This window comes from Mercenaria mercenaria, chromosome 19 (assembly GCF_021730395.1).
Source record: "Mercenaria mercenaria strain notata chromosome 19, MADL_Memer_1, whole genome shotgun sequence".
Taxonomy (NCBI): Eukaryota; Metazoa; Mollusca; class Bivalvia; order Venerida; family Veneridae; genus Mercenaria; species Mercenaria mercenaria.
In genome coordinates this window covers 37404362-37424935 of record NC_069379.1, presented here as the reverse complement: position 1 = coordinate 37424935, position 20574 = coordinate 37404362, and the positions used below count along the sequence as shown (strand labels likewise).

General features: G+C 35.3%; 1 protein-coding gene across 1 annotated transcript; it reads right to left on the bottom strand.

The window, feature by feature from the left end:
- Positions 1 to 457: 457 nt before the first annotated feature.
- On the bottom strand, positions 458 to 15682 carry LOC123542021 (hemicentin-1-like). Its single transcript, XM_053531502.1, has 16 exons — positions 15404 to 15682; positions 14169 to 14261; positions 13152 to 13185; positions 12787 to 12873; positions 11184 to 11379; positions 10880 to 10950; positions 10283 to 10423; positions 9528 to 9668; positions 8690 to 8808; positions 8106 to 8256; positions 7469 to 7606; positions 6422 to 6550; positions 5191 to 5266; positions 2291 to 2357; positions 1076 to 1206; positions 458 to 605 (listed from the first exon to the last, which is right to left on the bottom strand). Exons 1-16 carry the CDS (start codon positions 15632 to 15634, stop codon positions 527 to 529), a joined length of 1884 nt encoding a protein of 627 aa, XP_053387477.1. The 5' UTR covers positions 15635 to 15682; the 3' UTR covers positions 458 to 526.
- Positions 15683 to 20574: the final 4892 nt, after the last annotated feature.

Genomic DNA, 20574 nt, shown 5'->3' with positions numbered 1-20574 from the left:
TTCGGAGAATGTTTCATTTTATTCGTGGTAAGTAGAATATTTTGTAGATATGCATCGGGTGATCTCATTAACATGGAATATGATAAATAGCCTCAATGGACGGATCCAAAATTGTCAATCATTAAATTTTACATAAAACAGACTGTCCAATCAGGAATGTCAAATACGATTGACCTAGTTTACACAATAGACCACATGCGTTTTGTTTGTGATACCGCATGTGAGCACTTGACCTTGATATGAATAGAATAATAGAAGGGGGAGTTAGATGAAATTTATCGACAAAAACTGGAACTGTCAATTCATATCGATACTTATGATTCTGTATGACTGAGTAACCCCGGAAGAATTCAGAGGACAAAGAAAAAAGACGGACAGACTCGGCGGCAACTATATGCTCCTGGTTGTTGTTCCATGCCTTTGTTGGCAGAATATTAAAGAAAACAAGAAGAACACAAAAGAGGTACATAGTAGCGAATTACACGCTGCTAAAAAAACAATTTTTTAATGAGGTAAAGAACAACAATTAACCAATCAGAGAGTTTCCTGCAGATGACCTTCCGGTAGAGGGTTGAATAATTTGACTCGCATCGGATGAGGCGTGCCTGAAATATTGAAATCAAATCTGCTGCTTATTTTTTTTGTAAATTGATTTTCTTTAATGTCTATAAATAATTGTATGCAACATTTTAAGTTTTTTTATCACACGGTTAATAGTTACAAGAGAGTAGCAGATTCCAAGTTCGAGCAGTCTTGTCATACACTCTATGTAAAATAAGAAAAAGTCTTAAAACCTAAATATAAATGTGTTATAATAATAAATGGTTCAGTGATTGTAATTATAAATGAAGAAAAGAAGAAAGGAAAAAGAAGAATGTCTTGTTACAGTTATAACTTGAGACTTGATAAATTTTGGTACTATTTAAGGAAGGCTGGATGTATTACGACATAAACGCAATATTAGAAAAAAAGCATGAAAATGTGTACACCCCGGGTCTCTAATACAAATGATTTTGCATGCTTGTTACACTAAAGATACGAATCAGTAATAATCTAGTTTTCTTTTAAAACTTACGATTGACTTGTTATGCCATTGTTGGAGACCCCGCTGAAAATCCCACTGGCTACATGTTTCCAAATGACCGGGTCATTGTTTGGGTTAGGTAGACTCCCACTGTGTGTGGCAGCCATACATATTGCAGAGTCCTGAAATAAATAAATAATAGGAAAAAGACACACGTTTAGAAGCATAAAACCAATCGTAAATTGTTAGTCGGATGTCCTTCTGATCTCAATATTTTCTGACTATTTACTAATTGGTCATTCCACGGTCAGCAAGTCTACATTCAATATATTTAAAATTATCAGGTTTAAAGCTGCGATATTTTCTCTAAGTTCCATAAGGCTTTCACCCTTATCTTGAAAACTACGGAATCCTGTTGGGGCCATTTATAATGTCGCCGTCGCGTTTGTGGGGCCGACACACGACAACGCGACGTAAAATAGCGACATTACGAAGTGACACCCGACAATCGCAAACGCTGGCGACAATCTCAAACAACAATGTCGCGATATCCACTTTGAAATGTCGCCTTTCAAAAGCACGATATATTGCGATGTCACTTTGCGTTGTCGAGCGTCATATCGCATTGTCGCTATGTCACTTCGTAATGTCGCGATGTCACTTCGCGTTGTCGTGTGTCGACCCTGCAAACGCGACGGCGACATTATCAAACAACATGCGATAATCTCAAACGACGCTCTTTCATTGTTTTTATTGTTATCATAACTGAAACATTACTTTTGCAGTAAATATTCAAATATCTTTGTAGATATGTATTCAACTTATATAAAGGTGTCTCCCTTTATTGTCCGGTTTTGAAGTCAATAACATTTCTTGCATACTCTGAAGTAAACTCAACTCTGTGTGTCATCTCGTACTTTTTGTTATTATCTGTGGTCCTTTTCGGAACATGTATTCCATTCAATGCTCAATTTTCATATAAGCTTTTACTAGGGGAGGTAAATGATGTTTTACTTTTTATTACCGCTCATGAACAAAGTTAACTGTGTCTGTTATTTAAAATTATTTTGTTTGGTTGTTTTCTATGCTTCTAAAGGATATTTTCTAATAACAGTCAATGTTTTTATTTTCCCATTGATCGTTCGTACTGGGTGCAGGTGTACCTTGGATTTGGCAAAGTCCTCCAAGTTTTAAAAGTGTCATAAATCTCATTTTTTGTGTGTGCCAAGAGCCATTTAAAACACAAGAAAATTCCTTCAGACATACCATTGCATATGTTTTGTATCCGTACACATTTTGACCTTGAAAGTTACAGTTGTTTGGACAATGTCCCCTGAAAAGTATTAACAACATACTGTGAAACAGGTGTTATTCTTGAGGATTTTGATTTCTTTGACGTTTGCAACAAGCGCGATCAAGGGAGGATATGAACATTTAGATAAAACTATATACAAGTGACATCAGTCCCTATGAACCTTTTGACCTGCAAAGGTGAAGCATTTAAGAAATATAAGCATTATATGAAAATGTGCAATTTACTGGAAGTTGTTCGTGGAAAAAATGCGTTGAGATGCGACATTACAAGTTTTCTACTCCAACAGTCATTATTTGTTGCTAATTATTCAGATATGTAGGCCCGCAGTAGGAAAACTAGCGCGATTCATTGATTTGCAAAATGTCTCATGTGAATTATAACCGCCTAAACGCCATAATAGCATTTTTTTCTTAATTCTAATATGACTAGCTCCCGTGAAATTATTACGCCGGACGTATAAACCACCCATCGTGCATAAATAGTGTTAAAACATAACATTATTGCTTAATTATAACAATGGTTAAATGTAAAGGGAATCGAACAGTATTTATACATCACTTATAACCTGTATGGTATGGACAAAGTATGACAGCATACTGTGCATGTATACTATAACAACCTCTGTTAACCCTTAATCTGTTAAATTTCTATAATGGATTGGTCTATCATTCAATTTGGGCAGTACCATTTATTATTCCAAGGGGTGTTCACTGAAAATTTACTGGCTGAATAGCGAACAGTGCAGACCATGATCAGCCTGCACGGAGGTGCAGGCTGATCTTGGTCTGCACTGGTCGCAAAGGCTAGAACTACTACCGCTAGCGGGCTAAAGGTTAAATGAGTGATCGTCTACTCGCCTACCACAAAATATGATTGCAATATGCTGTATGTTCTTTTTTCTACTTAAAGATTGTACTAGTTTGTCATGTGACCATGGAAATATTATATTTGAAATTGCATGTATGAAACGAGATACTGTATATATATATATATTAGTTAGTGAAATAAAATTATGTACTGTTCATCACGTTATAAATGTACACAGATGATAAATTTCCTAATGCCACACCTGACATCATGCTTCAAAACTGAAAAATCAACTAGTTGGTCATTATTGTCAACTAGCTGGTCATAAGGAAACAGCGCATGCGCGGAATTATTATCCATTGGTGCGCACTGCAAAAATACTCAACTTTTTGCATGTCCGCACGCATTTAGTGTATAAAATGCATAATATACTGACTAGAGGTTAGGGTTAGTATCACCATGGTTACGAAATATATACATTTAAGATATTTTCTTTCAAATTTAGTTAATCCGGTATATACCGGAGTCTGTAATATAGCACAGGCGCACCAACTCTGTATTTAGTCACAGCCCTAAAATATCTCATGGGATAATCCTATATATAGCAATGCAGTAAGTCGCGAAGGCGTATTAGTTCGGAAGGGTTAACAGTCGGTCTAGGCTTGTTACTAAATTACACCGCGTCTATATGTGAAACATAAGCACTTTATAGACTAACTTCTTCAAAAATAAGCAACACTTGATGAATTAAATCAGTAAAACCAAAAGACAACCGTAAACATTAGGAACGAGTCGACGATATAAGTGATTTCCATTCGGATAAGACAGAAATCGTTTGCGTTAGACTATACGCAGACGTACTGAGTGTCTACACTCTTTGATCAAACATAATGTTGTTGATACATATATAAAAAAACCAAACGAGCAGTTATATGTTTTAAGTAGATCATCGACAGAAACTGTTTAAGTAAGCTAATGTTTCTTTTACATGTAATTATTACACACCTGTCAAATCATTATTTAACCCTAAGCCTGCTGGCGGCAAGTGATTCTGCCTTTGCGACCAGTGCAGACCAAGATCAGCCTGCACATCCGTGCAGTCTGATCATGGTCTGCACTGGTCGCTAATCAGTCACTATCTTTTTGGTAAGCACCCCTTTTAACAGTTAATGGTACTGTCCAAACTGGAAGATGGACAAGTTCATTATAGAAATTTAGCAGTGTAAGGGTTAAGATACAACTTCTTTAAAAACACGGAAAGTAATGACATGGAAGAAAGGGATAAACACGGAAAGTAATGACACGGAAGAAAGGGATAAAACACGGAAAGTAATGACATGGAAGAAAGGGATAAAAAGATAATTGTAATTAATATGAAGAATAGAATGGGCTCAAGCATTTTTCAATAAAGATACATGTATAAGAATTTAACCAGAAATAAAAAAGCCTATCATTGCTATATCTATTCGTTTATTTATCAATATGAAATTATATAAGAAATCGGTCATTTTCGATTGAAAGTTGCCTTACCAAACTTAGTTTATGAATCGAATTCAATATTTCTGAAATCTGAATCTCATTTCATAAGAAAAATTTAAATCTCATTTCCTATGGAAAACTTAAAATTTCACTTCCTAAGGCAAACTAAAATCTCGTTTCATAAGAAAAACTTAAATCTCATTTTATAAAGAAAACTTAAATGTCGTTTCCTTTGGAAAATTCACAAGGAAAACATAAATCTCATTTCATAAGAAAAACTTTAATCTCATTTCATAAGGAAAACTTAAATCTCATTTCATAAGGAAAACTTGAATCTCATGTCATAAGGAAAACTTAAAATACCTTTTCATAAGGTAAACTTAAATCTCTTTTCACAAGGAAGACAGATATTTGAAAAATATGAAAATGTTTGAATAAGATTTGTTCGCCCACATATCGTGCATACGAGCATATACAAACGAATTTGTACGTAAGAAAATAATAATGTTCAATTCACTTCTTTACTGACATTTTTACTAACAAAGAAAAAATTGTATATAATTACCCGCATGTTTGACCCATCGTACAGCCCACACTTGCAAATGTATCTGTACACTTTATTTGACCAAGAGCTCTGTAAACTAAAATTGCCAAGTCAATCAAAATGAGTTGTATCGGAAATAACAACATATATTTAAAATCGGAATGTCATATTTATTTCATTTAAAGCATTGAAATGTTGTTAAATTGTTGCAGACATGTTTTTCTCCTGCTATTTTCCACATCTTTGGACAATAAAAATGCAGACTTTATTATAATGTATAAAATCTTATTAGAAATCATATGTATTGTATCAATTGATTCGATTAAAGGGAAAGGCAATGCTGTTCATAGGTTAAATCAATCTACTAGAATTTCTTAAATCATTTAAAGAAGTGAAAGAATTTTCAAAATCGGTTTAAAAATGAGAAAGTTATAAGCATTTAAATATTTTATCAAAATGGCGGCCATTTTGTTTCCATGGCAACACAAAACAAAATGGCGGATTTATTAAATTTCAAAATACATATTTGAAATGTATTTACTTATTTCTGTAACATTATTTCGCTACTTTTACCAGCAATAATGAAAGAATTTATCATGCTTTACATCTTACACTCAAGAAACATATGAAATTAATATATTTAAAAGGTTATTTGCTAAATTAAGTAATCAGCTGTGTGTAAATGACGTCATAAGCACACTAAAATGGCTGCCTCCATTATCAGCCTTTTTTTTTTTAAATTTCAAACTGCCATATCTTTTTCAATAGTGGTCCGATTTTAAAAATTCTTTCAGCATTATGAAAGGTTTGAAGAATTATCTTATTTTCAGGCTTTCCTTGCCCTTTAAGGGCATTTGCGTCCAACATATCTATCCATGCTTGCGGCATAGGGGTTATACCTATCAGAATCAGAGTCAGATGCTTTCTTGGCTAAATTCCTTGCTTCTAAAGGATCTTTTGATAAATTACATGTTAAAAAAGCTGAAAGGTCCATAGACTATACCGGAATGATATCCTAAGAACGATATTTACAGATATTATTAAGTTAATGCAGCTGTAATGAGAGTAAGAACTCCCGTTCAATTACGTAAATTTCCGAATGCGATTTCGGCATTCTCCGTTATGAGTGGAAAGCCAGGTGCTCGTTTGAGCTCGACTTTCGTCCGAAGAATACCGAAACGACAAACAATGTTACTGAATCGCACGGAAATTACCGATTGAAATTACGAATCCGTTACCGGAAGTGACTTACCTATAACGCTATCAGTTGCATTACCATTTCTGTTTGTACCAAAACACTCAAAGATACCGGTATCAGTGGCCAGGCTAGGGCCGCTAATAATAAGATTGCCGCCAGACAATGCAAGATATTTGCTGTTACCTGGAAAACAGAAGGACGATTGCAATTTCCACATTGAAGCAAATCAAGATTGGAAAATTGGAAAATTTCAAGATTTCATTCAATGCAAAGGGGTCCGGCACATGAGAGGATTAAGTTTAATGACATATTTTTGAGTCCTAGAGCCATAATTATGAAAAAAGTCATACTAATATAACTACTCCCTAGACAAGGGTTTTTACCCCGCAGAAGCGGGGTATATTCATAATTATGGCTCTAGGACTCAAAAATAAGTCATTAAACTTAACCCTCTCATGTGCCGGACCCCTTTGATTCAATGTGTCACCTACACCACCTTCCACGCGATATACTGTCGCCATATAAAAATCTGAAATTGAGAACTACACATACCATTTATCAACTATACAGTAGAAAACGGTTGTTACAACAAAGGTATTTCGATATATCGAAGTTTGTTTGATAGTAAAACAATATCCTTTTCGTCATTAAGGGAAAAAAGACAGTAACAGAACCGTGAGAATTACGAATTCATGAAATTTAAAATGAAATTTAGTATGTGTATTAAATAAAATAACAGAAGAAACATGATAAACCGCTACCCTGCTAAATTTCAAAAATGGACTGGTCCATCATTCAATTTGGGCAGTACCATTTATTATTCAAATGCTAAAGGTTAAAGGAATATCTACTGCCAGTTTCAAAGATTTCCTCATACTAGTATTCGCATAAGAATCTGTATATTTCTATGTTTACGATATAAAATGCCTGGATAATGACGTAGTATTGAAGTTCTTTCAGGCGCATTCTGGTTAAAACGCTTGTATTGGACGGGAGAAGGGACATGTCGTTGTCGTAATAATTATGATCAAACTTTCAAAAATGGTGGATTACATCTACTGCTGATACCTTAAATGTTTGTCCGGGTATCGGTACACTTACCAGCTAATGGGGCGGCTCCAACTTTTGACCACGTGGTTGTCGGTTTAGGAATGCCGTCAACCGAACACTGGAAGTTGAGGATAGGTTCTGAACCGGTCATTGGCTGCAAATGCGGCGTGGTTGCCACTGATACCTTCTCTGTACGAAAATTTCATATCATTTTACAGCGAGTTACGTAACAAGGGAAATAAATGTCGTAAAAGTTATTCGTAATTTTCAATCAAGTACTTGCCCATTGAAACCGCGTTTAACTTGGCAAGCAATGAATCGTTATATTTACAAACAAAAAGAACACAACTCTCCTTTAAAAAGAGTCTCTTTGGGTACATATATTTCAATAGCTGGTTCTGAGGTTGACAATGCATTTGCAATTTCGCGCGAAGAAAGCAAGGTAAAAGTACCCATGGGATTCGAATGCTTCGGTCTTTTTCGTTGTTTTACCCCCCCCCCCCCCCTCCGCAAAACAACAACAACAACAACAACAACAACAAAACAACAACAACAACAACAACAAAAACATTTCGTTATTCCGACCCATCGAGACGGACCGGAATTAAAACTGTAAATACAATAAACGATTTGAGTGTTTTTCTTTTAGAATACTCGCAAACGCAAAATGGATAATAAGAAATCTTACTTTCGACAACGAGGCTCGACTGTGCATACGATGTACCGTAAGAGTTACTAGCCGCGCACTGGTAGTTTCCATTGTTATACTTGTCAACATTTGACAGGGTAACAGAATTATCAGGATTTACGTAGGCATTCAGTGGTGGTTTGCTGCCAGTCTAAAATAATACATGTAAAAATCTTTAAAAACGAATTTCAAGAGTCTAAAAGTATAGGACTTTAAAAAGCTACTAGTTAATACTAGTAGTCGGATGAAAAAAAATCGAATGCAAGACAAGGCCAAACTTATACCTTAAAAATGAATAAAATATTTGCAATCACGGTAACTCGTGAAGTTTTTATTTTTAAGGTACTTGATCTCTTAAAGAATAACAATTTACATAACAATGTAAATATGGCTATTGTCAACTAAAATCACGAAATGAAATTGAGGTAAAAAGGAAGCTACAATAAAACTGTTTTTTTATGTTTTTAACAAAAGATTGTTTAGAAAAACACTGTTTTTATGACATTCATACCAGTGATTGTGACATTCCTAACTTAATATAGTTTCCAGTATTTCTCTATAATGTTAAAGCTACACCAGTTTACCAAAGGGTATGTCCACGTGATTGTGGCCGGTGGGTTAGATGCAACGGAGCAGTAGAGTCTTACAGTAGAACCTTGAAGCACCGTTTGAGTCTTCGGTGGCTGAACAATCTGGGGTTTTCCTGAACAAAAGTATACATATTTAAATTTAAATACATATACATATTTGTTTTAACAAATTTGTTGTGAAACGTTGCTTTTTTTTCTCTCTAAAATAGACACAGTACCAAGTACATTTGCACGGTGATGACCGTACAACAGACATTAGCACATCTCGTAAAAACATGATTTTATGCGTATGAGACGGACTTTTTATACGAGATTTCATTACCTATTAAACTTAAAAGAATAAGGGAAGGGGAATATATGGGAGGTCAATTTTAAACAAATTGATTGTACATACATTGAGAAAAGCAATATCTCACCTTATAGTATGCAGTTTTAATTCAGACTGAATTTAGGTCAAGCGTGAAACTAAGCAGACACAATACTGTCTAATATCGCGAACCTGTTATCCATATTACGTCTGGTATAATTCTAGTTCTATACGAGTATTGCTTAACTTACAAAAAAAAAAAACCAACAAAAAACAAACGTGTCAAACAATAAACATGCCATACCATTCAGAAGCTGAAATAATCCTTTTTTTAAAAATAAAATTGATTGTATTTTAGGTCCATTTGATAATACTTTTAATGTCTCCGTCATTAGTAACAAACATGCTTAGCAATAACGATGTATGAGAGTATTGTTAAGGTTTCTATTTTTAGTAACAAACATATTCAACAATCACGTAGAGACTATTTTTAGAGTTTCTTTTATTAGTAACATGCATACTAACCAATCACGTTGACAGTCGTTGAAGCCTGATCTTTCTCAAACTGGTTTTGTGCTAGACAAATGTAGCTTCCTGCATTGGAAGCTAAAGCATTGTTGATCGTGATTGTGTTTCCAGTGATAATTGTTTGTGGGGTGGCTATCACTGAAACATAGATACAAGAAGGGCTTAAGAATCATGATATGGCTGCGAGCATTTGGCGATTTATCGCTTTCATACTAGTACATATCAGACAAATGTAGCACCGGATACAAAGACTCTGAGATATCAGCCGGATAACAGAGATGCTGAGTTAAGTTTTAGTTGTACATTGTATATCATCAAGTCACAGAAATATTTGATAAAGGAACAATATCTTTACCAACAATCTACCTGACCATTACATACTCTACCCAATTTTTCTGTCAGATGGATATTTGAAATATTCTCAAAACGTTGATCCCCCCGCCCACTTTAAAATGAATATCTTTAGTAAAAAAATTAAGTTAAATGGGCATTTTATGCAATATATTAGTTGCGTCCCAATAATGCTAGACAGACTGGGCCCTGAAAATCCTAGATAGACTGGACTCAGATAATCATAGATGGAGTGGACCCTTATAATCCTAAATAGACAGGATCCTTATATTTCTAGATGAACTGGACTCTTATATGCCTTGGCGGATAGGAATTAATGGTAACTGGTACATTTGACGTCGGGCTACAGTTTTCAACACAGCAATTCTGGATCTTAGATAATAAAAAAAAAGCTAAACTACCTGGCACAGTCACGCCGTCAAGTCTTTGATGTTGCCACGTGACTACAGGTGTAGGATTTCCGGTCACGTCACACTGTATACGTATAGAACTGCCCTCGTTTACAGTTACACTAGTTGGCGTGGTTGTGGCAACGACAGGATCTTAAATAAAATGTTTTGTGTTGTATACGTATAGTTACTTTATTTAGAAGTTTAATATCTATAGACTTTTATGTAACAATTATTTCTTTTACATGTTAGCACTTGCAGTTGAATTTTAGTATCAGGACCGAACAGTTTGCATCGAGGTAACCAAAACTAGACTTGAAACTTGTCTCAGGAGGTTGACTATTTCTTGTTAAACATGTTAATAACATTACAATTTATATACGTTATCTCGAAAATAAGCAATCTGAAGCACATTATGGCTTTTGTTGTTTTCTTATTTGTATGATCACGCATTGATGTTGGCACTAATATACCGTTTTTACTTCAACACATCCCGGCCCAGTTGTTCGAAACTTTAACTTTATACAATATCAAGATTGTTTAGTGCAAAAACTGTTTCTCTGAGGCTGTAGTTAAACAATGATGAGGCTACACTTATTATTTATTTACCTGTAACTCGAAGTTCTATAATTTTATTCTGTACTCCAAGGGCGTTCTCAACTTTACAGTAATATCTTCCGCTAAAAAATAGACATAAAGAGTAAATGGATATGTACTGGACTTTATAAAAAATCCCGCTAAAAATAGACATAAAGAGTAAATGTATGGAAGCAGCAGACGATAAAATAGATATGTTCTCGTCTCTACAGTAAAATCTCTTGCTAAAGATAGAAATGCAGGGTAAAAGTATGGAAGCAGGAGGTTATAAATTAAAATAAATGTTATAGATTTTGAATATTTTTTAAGACATTACCCGTCTGAAAACTGAACATTTTGTATCAGCATGCCTCCAGGTGTTGGTCTATATCTGCTCTTTCCGGTCGGGTCTACCGAGGGAGTGAATGACACCGTCGGCGGCGGGTATCCGGTGGCATTACATGGTAAAAGCACTTCTTGTCCAAGATATGAGGTAACAATCTCCGTGGAGTTACCGCGATAAGATGGTTTAGCTGCATAAATATTATAATAAAGTTGAGGAAAACTGAAACGCCAATGATAATTAACATCTTAGCCTATCTTGTACAATATATCTATTATATAAAAAGACCAATGTCTTCATCTATCTTATACAAGTTTTTACAAACAAAATCAGGCAAACATTTGAGCCGCGCCATGAGAAAACCAACATAGTAGCTTTGCGACCAGCATGGATCTAGACCAGCCTGCGCATCCGCGCAGTCTGGTTAGGATCCATGCTGTTCGCTAACAGTTTTTCTAATTCCAATAGGCTTTAAAAGCGAACAGCATGGATCCAGACCAGCCTGCGCATCCGCGCAGTCTGGTCAGGATCCATGCTGGTCGCAAACGCACTATGTTGGTTTTCTCATGGCACGGCTCATTTTATTTTGTTTTGTACAATCAATGTTAACTGCAATTGCTTTCATCATCTCTGTAATTTTCAGTCTGTCCTAATCAACATTGTTAAAAAAAGTGCGCCTTTAGTTTTGCATATGATGGACAGATGCTGTTTTAACTAACTATTGCACTGAAAGGCGTGAGTATTTTGGACGACATATTCAAATATATAAAGTATTACAAGTAAATAGAACTCGTTTTTTGTGAAAATTTAACTTTGTTTGAACACTTTATCATGACAAAATTTATATGCAAACTTTAACATAAAACAGTCAGAATTAAGTTGTACTTAATAATATGTAATGCAATTTTAATTTCAAATTTTGATGGATGTAAAATTGTGATGCAAAGATTGTCTTCCAAATTGGCATTCAAGCATCTATGTTGGGTTGGGCCTAATAGATTGACACATCTTAATTAAGCATGTATTTCGCCAATTCTTAAGCCCTCTAAAACAATGCAGTCAAACGTGTACTCCGAATAAAGACCACCTGCTTATAAAGGAAACTATTTTCTTTTTCCGTTCACGCTCGACATTTCCGTATAATTACGAACTCTGTTTGCAATTCAGCATTCGGCATTCTTCGGATATTAATGTAGATGAACACGCATATGACTTTCGTTAAAAATCGGACAATTCCGGAATGCCATACGATGAACACGTAATCTGCCGAGCGTCATTAATGCGAGATGTACTGTCAACAAAGATCATATTTTTCATTTCCATATGTTGGTCTTTACAGATATGTTTGACTGTACGTTTGATGACTAAACCATACTTATATTCGGAGCCAAGGGACATAAATAAAGGGATGTATAAAAATATGTGTTTGAGTTACTTACCCTGTTTCTTCAATGTAAATGTTAAAGAATATAACAAAAAGACGGGGAGCCAGTCCTTATTTTTGTATGATTCTTAAGGCTTGCGAGTATTGTAGACCAATGAAAATAATAATCGATATTTTATAGTATTCTACCTGCATATATTGACTACAAATTACCTAAAGCAGTGCAACACTGTTGTCCCGATACAAGTTGTCGTTTCGATAGACTTTCACCACAACCTTGCTTTGCTTCTCTGACATCACCTACAAGGATATCATTTATATTTCGTATAAGTGGACTGACCATCTTTCTACTGTTTTAGGATGTTACCATATAAAGGGGTCTGCTTCATGATCAGGTTTGTTTTCTATCAAAGGTACATGTACTATTTTTGTCTTCCCCAACCTTATTGTTCCTCGTATATAAACAGCTCATAAATCAGGCATCCATATTTCCTTTCTGGCGATTTTAGACCCGCGGGCACATTAATTTACTTTTGGTATTAAAGACAACAACGAAAATCTTTTGTAAAAGTGTTTACCTGGACACTTGCACAGTTCGTGGGCTCTCTTTACCTGAAATTTGAAAATGGGGTATATTTCACTGAATTTGATTAATTAAAGCAATACGAAAGAAGGAGAAAGAAAAACGATAAGTTTAGGCCTCGACACACTTTAAACTCATACTCAATCGTAAAGCACTTAAGCACGATATATTTCTTAAACAAATAACACATTTTACGATAATATTTGAAAATCATTGCACGTCATTTAAAAAATGAATTAACAGCAAATGATACGTTAGTTTTAACGTACCAAACATTCAGCAATAAAATGCATCGCCATAAAAGTATGCAAATGTTCTGACGTCAGTCATTTTCATGAGGCACTGAAGGTATGATCGTATTAAATGCCTCCGCTACTATTTTCTATATAAAATTAACAACATATAACATATTTTTATCAAGATTTCTAGCCTTTCACTTCCTGCGAGACTACCCTTGTCTTGAAGGTCTGTCTTTATGCAATCAAAATATCCCCCAAAAATATGGGGTTGACCATAATGCAGTGAAACCATGGTCACGTGACTGAGACACGTGATGAAAACGCTAATACTGCGTAGATAGACATCAGGAAATACCTACTTTCACTTTTATTTTACAAGGCAGCTTCAAATCAACTTTTGAAGCATATAACGTAGCTTAAAATCATCTGCAGACATTCCTTTTTATAACCAAGCATCAATAAAGCTTATATCTGGCATGAAAATGGCCTTTACTAGGCGGGAAAATTGCACTATTTATTGATATGGACTACATTCGAGTGGACCACGGAGGCATATCCAGCTAATTGCCCCCTTCATGCCTGAAATGATCCTAATCAGTTTATGGTATTATCGCAATAAAATATAGATAATTTGAAGTGAAAGTAAATTTTTAACAAATTCAAAAAAAGATAGCAAGAACAGATAAGAACATGTTGTTGTTAACAATACGTAAAAGCACTATTTGAATAAAGTATTTTATGAAATAGTAAACTTGGTGTTACAAGATACCTACCTCCTGGCGTACTAAGTCATCAACAATATTTGTCAGTATGGCGAAAGGTCCATCGGAGTCTCTTTTTTCTTTATGGGATACACTGATGGGTTCCTGAAATTTAAAACCCCGTAATGTTGCTTTTGAAATATTTTGCAACCATGTCTAGTACGTATACCCTGTCATGAGTTAGACAAATACTTTACATATATCTAAAGGTAAAGAAAGCCTGAAAACAAGACATTAAACAATTATGCACATTGTGACACTCCTTTTCTTTATACATTTACTCAGTTCATAATCATTAAACCATTACACTTTTACCTGTAATGTTGGGATATTGCATGTGTTTCGCGCTGTAAACTCTGCAGCATCAAGAGGGATTGGTTGGTGCCCGAAAAGGCAAGGCACCAACTTACCGCAAGGGGCATCCATAGATGCTGTTATAACATCTTTTCATGTGCGCGAGTGCTGTGACGAAGCAAACGCTATAACAAGATGTAATATTCGTTAACGCTACTATAACGCGTAACGTGTAAAACCTGAGTAAAATGATATTTTGTCGTTTCAACCTTCTTTTATTTCCGCGTTATAGGGCCAAAATATGCTGGCGCTTCGTCATGGCACTCGCGTACATGAAAAGATGTTATAACAGCACGTGATCTCCTTAACACACATTCACTCTCCTATCAAAACAAAACAAGAGTAACAGCAGCCAGTTAGTGCAAATATTTACACTGTTGCAGTTTCTTCTAAATCTGATCACTGCACATACTAATAAATAAATGGGTTTTGAAAAAATCTCTTAGACTATACAAAGTATGAGAGAAATGTAAGTACTTGAGTATTGATATAAAATTTCTGTCGTTTTCCTAAGTATGAAAACTATAAAATATAAATGGACTCCATGACTCTTTATATAAATTGACTGTCTATAGTTTGAGGCCGGTCTATAGTTCGGCATGGCTAAAGTAAAAACTTGATGAAATATGTATTTATTGCTGATGTCATGTTATAGAACGCTTGTTGAAATGCTTGCAGGCCGCTTGCACGCCATTCAATATGAGTCTATTACCACAGGAGTCTGGAATTCTATCAATAAGACTTCAGAAGTCTATCTTTAAAAAAAAACCTATATCTTTTGTATTTTATATATAGGGTGTACTTTTCTTAAAGATAGACTTCTGAAGTATTATTGATTTTATTTCAGACTCCTGTGCTACTACTAAGGGAAAATGAAAAAAAACACAACTTACATCGAACAGAAGTGCGCTGTTTTCTAAATATTCCACTCTCTGTTTTAACCTCAATATTTGATCATATTGTAGATAATTCATCAGCACAAATGCCCCAACGACTGTGAACAGAGACAGCGTCCATATTGTAGCCCTCAAACAACACAGTGTACCGGACGAACTGCTCCCGTCCACTACCCGTAACTCGTCCGTCGTCGAGCTTAATTTCTTGGCGTGTTTGATGTCCCCCATTTTATTACGTAAGAGAAAGTCTGTCTCACCTAAACAGACATATCTTTATCAGTGGGAATGACTCTTCTCAAATTAGTACTGGTCATGGAGTACACATTTGCTTATCTTTAAGTCATAAACTTGTCTTATAGGGAACAGATATTTCGTCTTTGATTCATTTATAAATTTAGCACAGTTAGATATACTGCAGTGTTTTATTGTTCATTTTACAACATGTATTACTTTTTACGCCTTCTAAATTAGTAATGACTATATTTCTTTCAAACAAATATTTTCATGTTTTCATTATTATTAATTGTCACATTGCGTCTGGTTCATTATTACTCGAATAAATGAAGTCCAGCATAATTTTTGCCATAGCATTTCAATTAAGCATATAAGAACTTAATCTTGTAGTTAATAGTCTGATATACAACGCTTTTTTTTTGTTCAGAGGCTTGGATATTTAACCACTTGAGCTCACGCCCCTGTGCATCTGAACTCTGAACCGTAACAAATCAGGCGACAAATAAAATACTTGATGAAATGGAAGAAAAAATTAATATGTAAGTATGCGATAAAATAAGAGTAGTTGATGACTATTTCATATAAAGTACATTGGTTTTTTCGGCGTTAGCTGAATAACATGGTATTTGACCTAGATTCTGTAGTAATCGGGACACGGAACAGGTGCGCGCTGAGAAGATAAACCATTAATTAAGTCTTAAATGACATTGATTGTCAGAAGGCACATATTAAATGGAACATATTTAGTAGTTTTGTTACCCTAAACTAAAATGATATATTCTTATTTAAAGTTTTTAGTAATTTATCACCGCTAGAGAAATCGAAAGTAAACTTCTTCCCCCGTTGCGTACCTCGCTTATGGACGAATGAGTTGTGGCTGGTTGCAACTGTAGAGTCAGTGTACCCGGTGTCGGACTGTACGCGGTTTCGCACACACGGCAAATTCATGTTCTTCGTGAAAATAAAGCAGAAAATTTAACAATTCTTTGTTATTATTTCACGAAACTGAGTTATTCCCTACATAATTTGACACCAGAGGTATTTCCCCACTGGAGCCTCGCTCTGGCAAGTGCAGACAAAAACAATAACAACACCAATGGAGGCCAGTAGGTCAGCTGAATTTTTTTTAATTTCATGAAAATAATGACTATGCAAACCGCAACAACAATGTGCAAATTAAATTTAAAAATCACTATCCCATCATATATTATGTAAGTATTTACCTATTACTTTACCCAAATAAAAAAGATTTCAACATTTATTAAAGGTATACAGTATCCCAATCTGCAAATGTTTGATTTTTTGCTTTAAGGTTTTTTTTTTTTTTTTAAACTGAGAACTTAGTCAAGTAATTAGAGTTATGGGGGTCACTACTAGTGATTTAAAAGCTAGAGTTTTATTTCCATGTCAACTGCTTTAGCCTTTTCCAGTCCAACTAATTGTACGCTGGTCGACATATTGTGCTAGTGGGTTACTTATTGGGGATTCTGACCCAACACGAAGTTATTTCAGAATCAGCCCAGGACGTCAAATCATTTTGACCTTCTATCACTGAAAGGATACCTCTTGATCATTTAAATTTGCTGCTTAGTTGAAATATTTGCAAATGAATAATGTGTTCGTATATGCATATCCAGATATTTTCTGTCTGTACATCCTGTTTAATTCTGAATTTTTCACGCGCCAAACATTATTACCTCTACGCCGTTTGTCTTTTTAAAGACATTTCTTGTTTATGGTATTCATTAACTCTTAATTCAGTAAACGGTGGACTTTCAAGACGTTTGGTAATGTTAAAATAACAATAATGATTTCATTATTGTAGTTTCGGTGATAAATGCACTTATCTTCTAGACGATCATTTTTCATGATTTTAGTCGCTTACAAAAATATACCGGAAGATGATATATACTTTTTTCTATCATACAATGTACATGTACATGGAAAAAACAACTTTTGCGATGGATTTGACATTCAGAATGTGAAACCGACTCCTTTTCATGGAATTACAAAAATGCACAATTGCCCGAGAGCAATTCATGGCCATCTGCCAGGAAATGTTACTGTTTTATAAGAAACTGGAGCATGCAATTTGCTTGTGATTGAATACATATAAGTACTGTCTCTTACAAAAGACTCAACCCTAAACTGTTTTCGACGACTAACTAAATGTCAGCTTATTTCAGTTTAAACCAGAATAGTGATTCCATTAGATTTACTCCGAAAATCAATTTACATATAACAATGGCGTTGGCTTTACAATGATATCCAGATTAATGAAATTGCCCTTTTATATCAGTTACTATGCATCATTATCCCTCCGCAATTCAAGGGACACTGGGTCCGAAAATTTGCCTCTGTCAGAGCCTTCAGAGCTTGACCAAATCTCTCGCGACTGATCAGAATCTCCTTCTATATATTCCGCTTCGAGTCTATACATATTACACGAATTGTCAAAACCAGTCAATCTGCTTATCAAGAGGTTAATATACGGCCTGGTTGTACCTTCTTGTCATAAAGGGCACATCTAGCGTCATAAATGCCGAGGTCTTTAGCTCGGGGTCCACTATGAAACTAGCTAATCAAATATGGCTAAAGGACACACACTAGCCGTTTATGGCGGCCGTTTATCGACCTTTCTGTTTCATGCATTCCTTTCATATTCATCATGATACTTTTTTTTTATTTTTCATTCTTTCCATAAATTTATAGGTATCATTTGTATTACTTTTTTCATCAACAATACCAAAATCATTTGAGAATCGATCACCACCATTCATCCGCCATATTGACGTTGCAACATGACGTGCGGTTGTTCCGGTAAACCGGGACCATTATGATTATGGCGCGTGAGGAACACTGTGCCATATTATGGGTCCAACAAAGGCGACGATGGATCAAGAAACTTATCTATTTTGAAGCGCCCAGGATTGAAAATTCGTGATTTTACTGAAACTGCTCAAAATATATTGTGCGTTAAACACAATGTAAGGATTATTAAAATGAATACAAATGCTTGACAAAATCTCTCGCAATTGATCAGAATCAACTTCAATTAGAGCTTGACAAAATCTCTCGCTATTGATCAGAATCTACTTCAATTAGAGCTTGACAAAAATCTCTCGCGATTGATCAGAATCTACTTCAATTAGAGCTTGACAAAAATCTCTCGCGATTGATCAGAATCTACTTCAATTAGAGCTTGACAAAATCTCTCGCGATTGATCAGAATCTACTTCAATTAGAGCTTGACAAAATCTCTCGCGATTGATCAGAATCTACTTCAATTAGAGCTTGACAAAATCTCTCGCGATTGATCAGAATCAACTTCATTTAGAGCTTGACAAAATCTCTCGCGATTGATCAGAATCAACTTCATTTAGAGCTTGACAAAATATCTCGCAATTGATCAGAATCTGCTTCAATTAGAGCTTGACAAAATCTCTCGCGATTGACCAGAATCTACTTCAGTATATTCCACTTTGAATCTGTACATAGAACATCAATCATTAAAAACAATAAAACTGCTAATTAGTAAAACATTCAATAAAAAGCTTTATATCACGCCGTATCGCCACCCAATGTCTTTTCGACGCTCTATCGGGTGTCCCTTTGTTTCAATTTCAGTAATTCTTGGATGGAACTTTTTTTTTAATAGCGTTATTTTGATGCAATTAGCATGATACTACAGTCAATGTTACAACACAGTGTATTGACTACATAGTAGTCATATTCAGATGACGAAACAGACGCTTTTCTATGTGACACAATGCACAACAGCCCAAGTACAATTTATGACTAGCGGTCGGAAAATTTTCATATTTTAACAGAAAATTGTGCCTGCAATTCGTATGTAATTGAAGAGAAACTGATTTTAATATTTTAGTTTCGAATTATATAATTGAGCCGTGCCATGAGAAAACCAACATAGTGGGTATGCGACCAGCATGGATCCAGACCAGCCTGCGCATCCGCGCAGTCTGGTCAGGCTCCATGCTATTCGCTTTTAAAGCCTATTGGAATTGGAGAAACTATTAGCGAACAGCATGGATCCTGACCAGACTGCGCGGATGCGCAGGCTGGTCTGGATCCATGCTGGTCGCATACCCACTATGTTGGTTTTCCCATGACACGGCTCATATAATGTGTACAAATGATATAGCAATCTGACTGAAGTACTTGATCTTCTAAACGAAGATCTGAGAACGACCCATTTACATACGTCTTCTGTATATTTTGGATTTCCAGTATTGCTATTTTTATTTTAACCAATGAAACGACTTGTTAGAATGTCAAAGAGTAAGAAAAATGTGCAGTTATTCCAGGGCTCGAACTCGGGACCCCTCGATTACTAAGCAAGTGGCCTACCGACTGAGATAACCGGCTATCTGACACATTCCGACATAAGAATTGTAAATATCAAAAGTCAAGGCTACAGGTAGATTTGCTAAATTTTGTAAGTTAAGCTCTGATTGGCTAGCGAAAGGGTCGTCAGAACGAGGCTATGAATAGGTCGTTCTCAGATCCTATGCGTAGCGTAATAGGAGATGTACTTTAGTCAGATTGAATGATATAGTTGAATAACAGTGTTGTAGCCATAACTGTATTCGATGACTTGTTGAGTCTTGTAATATATTGATGACCGATGTAAACAGTATCGAGATTTTAATAGCAATAGCATTGTTCCTCATACCAACTCAGAAATGAGAGCGTTGGCTTACCGGTGGGATAGCCATTTAGTGTCAGTCACAATACATCATGGTGGGGAATTTGTCTATTTAGAAGCAATCAGAGCTTGAAATATCGCTCGCAATATTACAGAAATTGCTTAAAGTATTCTGCGCGTTAAATTGAAGTATATACATGAATTATCAAAATAAACCTGCATATTAAATTTTATTCTGTTCAATCTGTATCTTGCTAGAAATCGCCGC

Excerpts from the sequence above, each read along its gene's own strand:
- LOC123542021 (XM_053531502.1), bottom strand. The coding sequence starts at position 15,634 with ATGGGGGACATCAAACACGCCAAGAAATTAAGCTCGACGACGGACGAG. Across the intron at positions 10,951-11,183 it reads AATGTTCAGTTTTCAGACGG|CGGAAGATATTACTGTAAAG; the intron begins GTAATGTCTTAA and ends TCTATTTTTTAG. Across the intron at positions 10,424-10,879 it reads TATAGAACTTCGAGTTACAG|ATCCTGTCGTTGCCACAACC; the intron begins GTAAATAAATAA and ends ATTTTATTTAAG.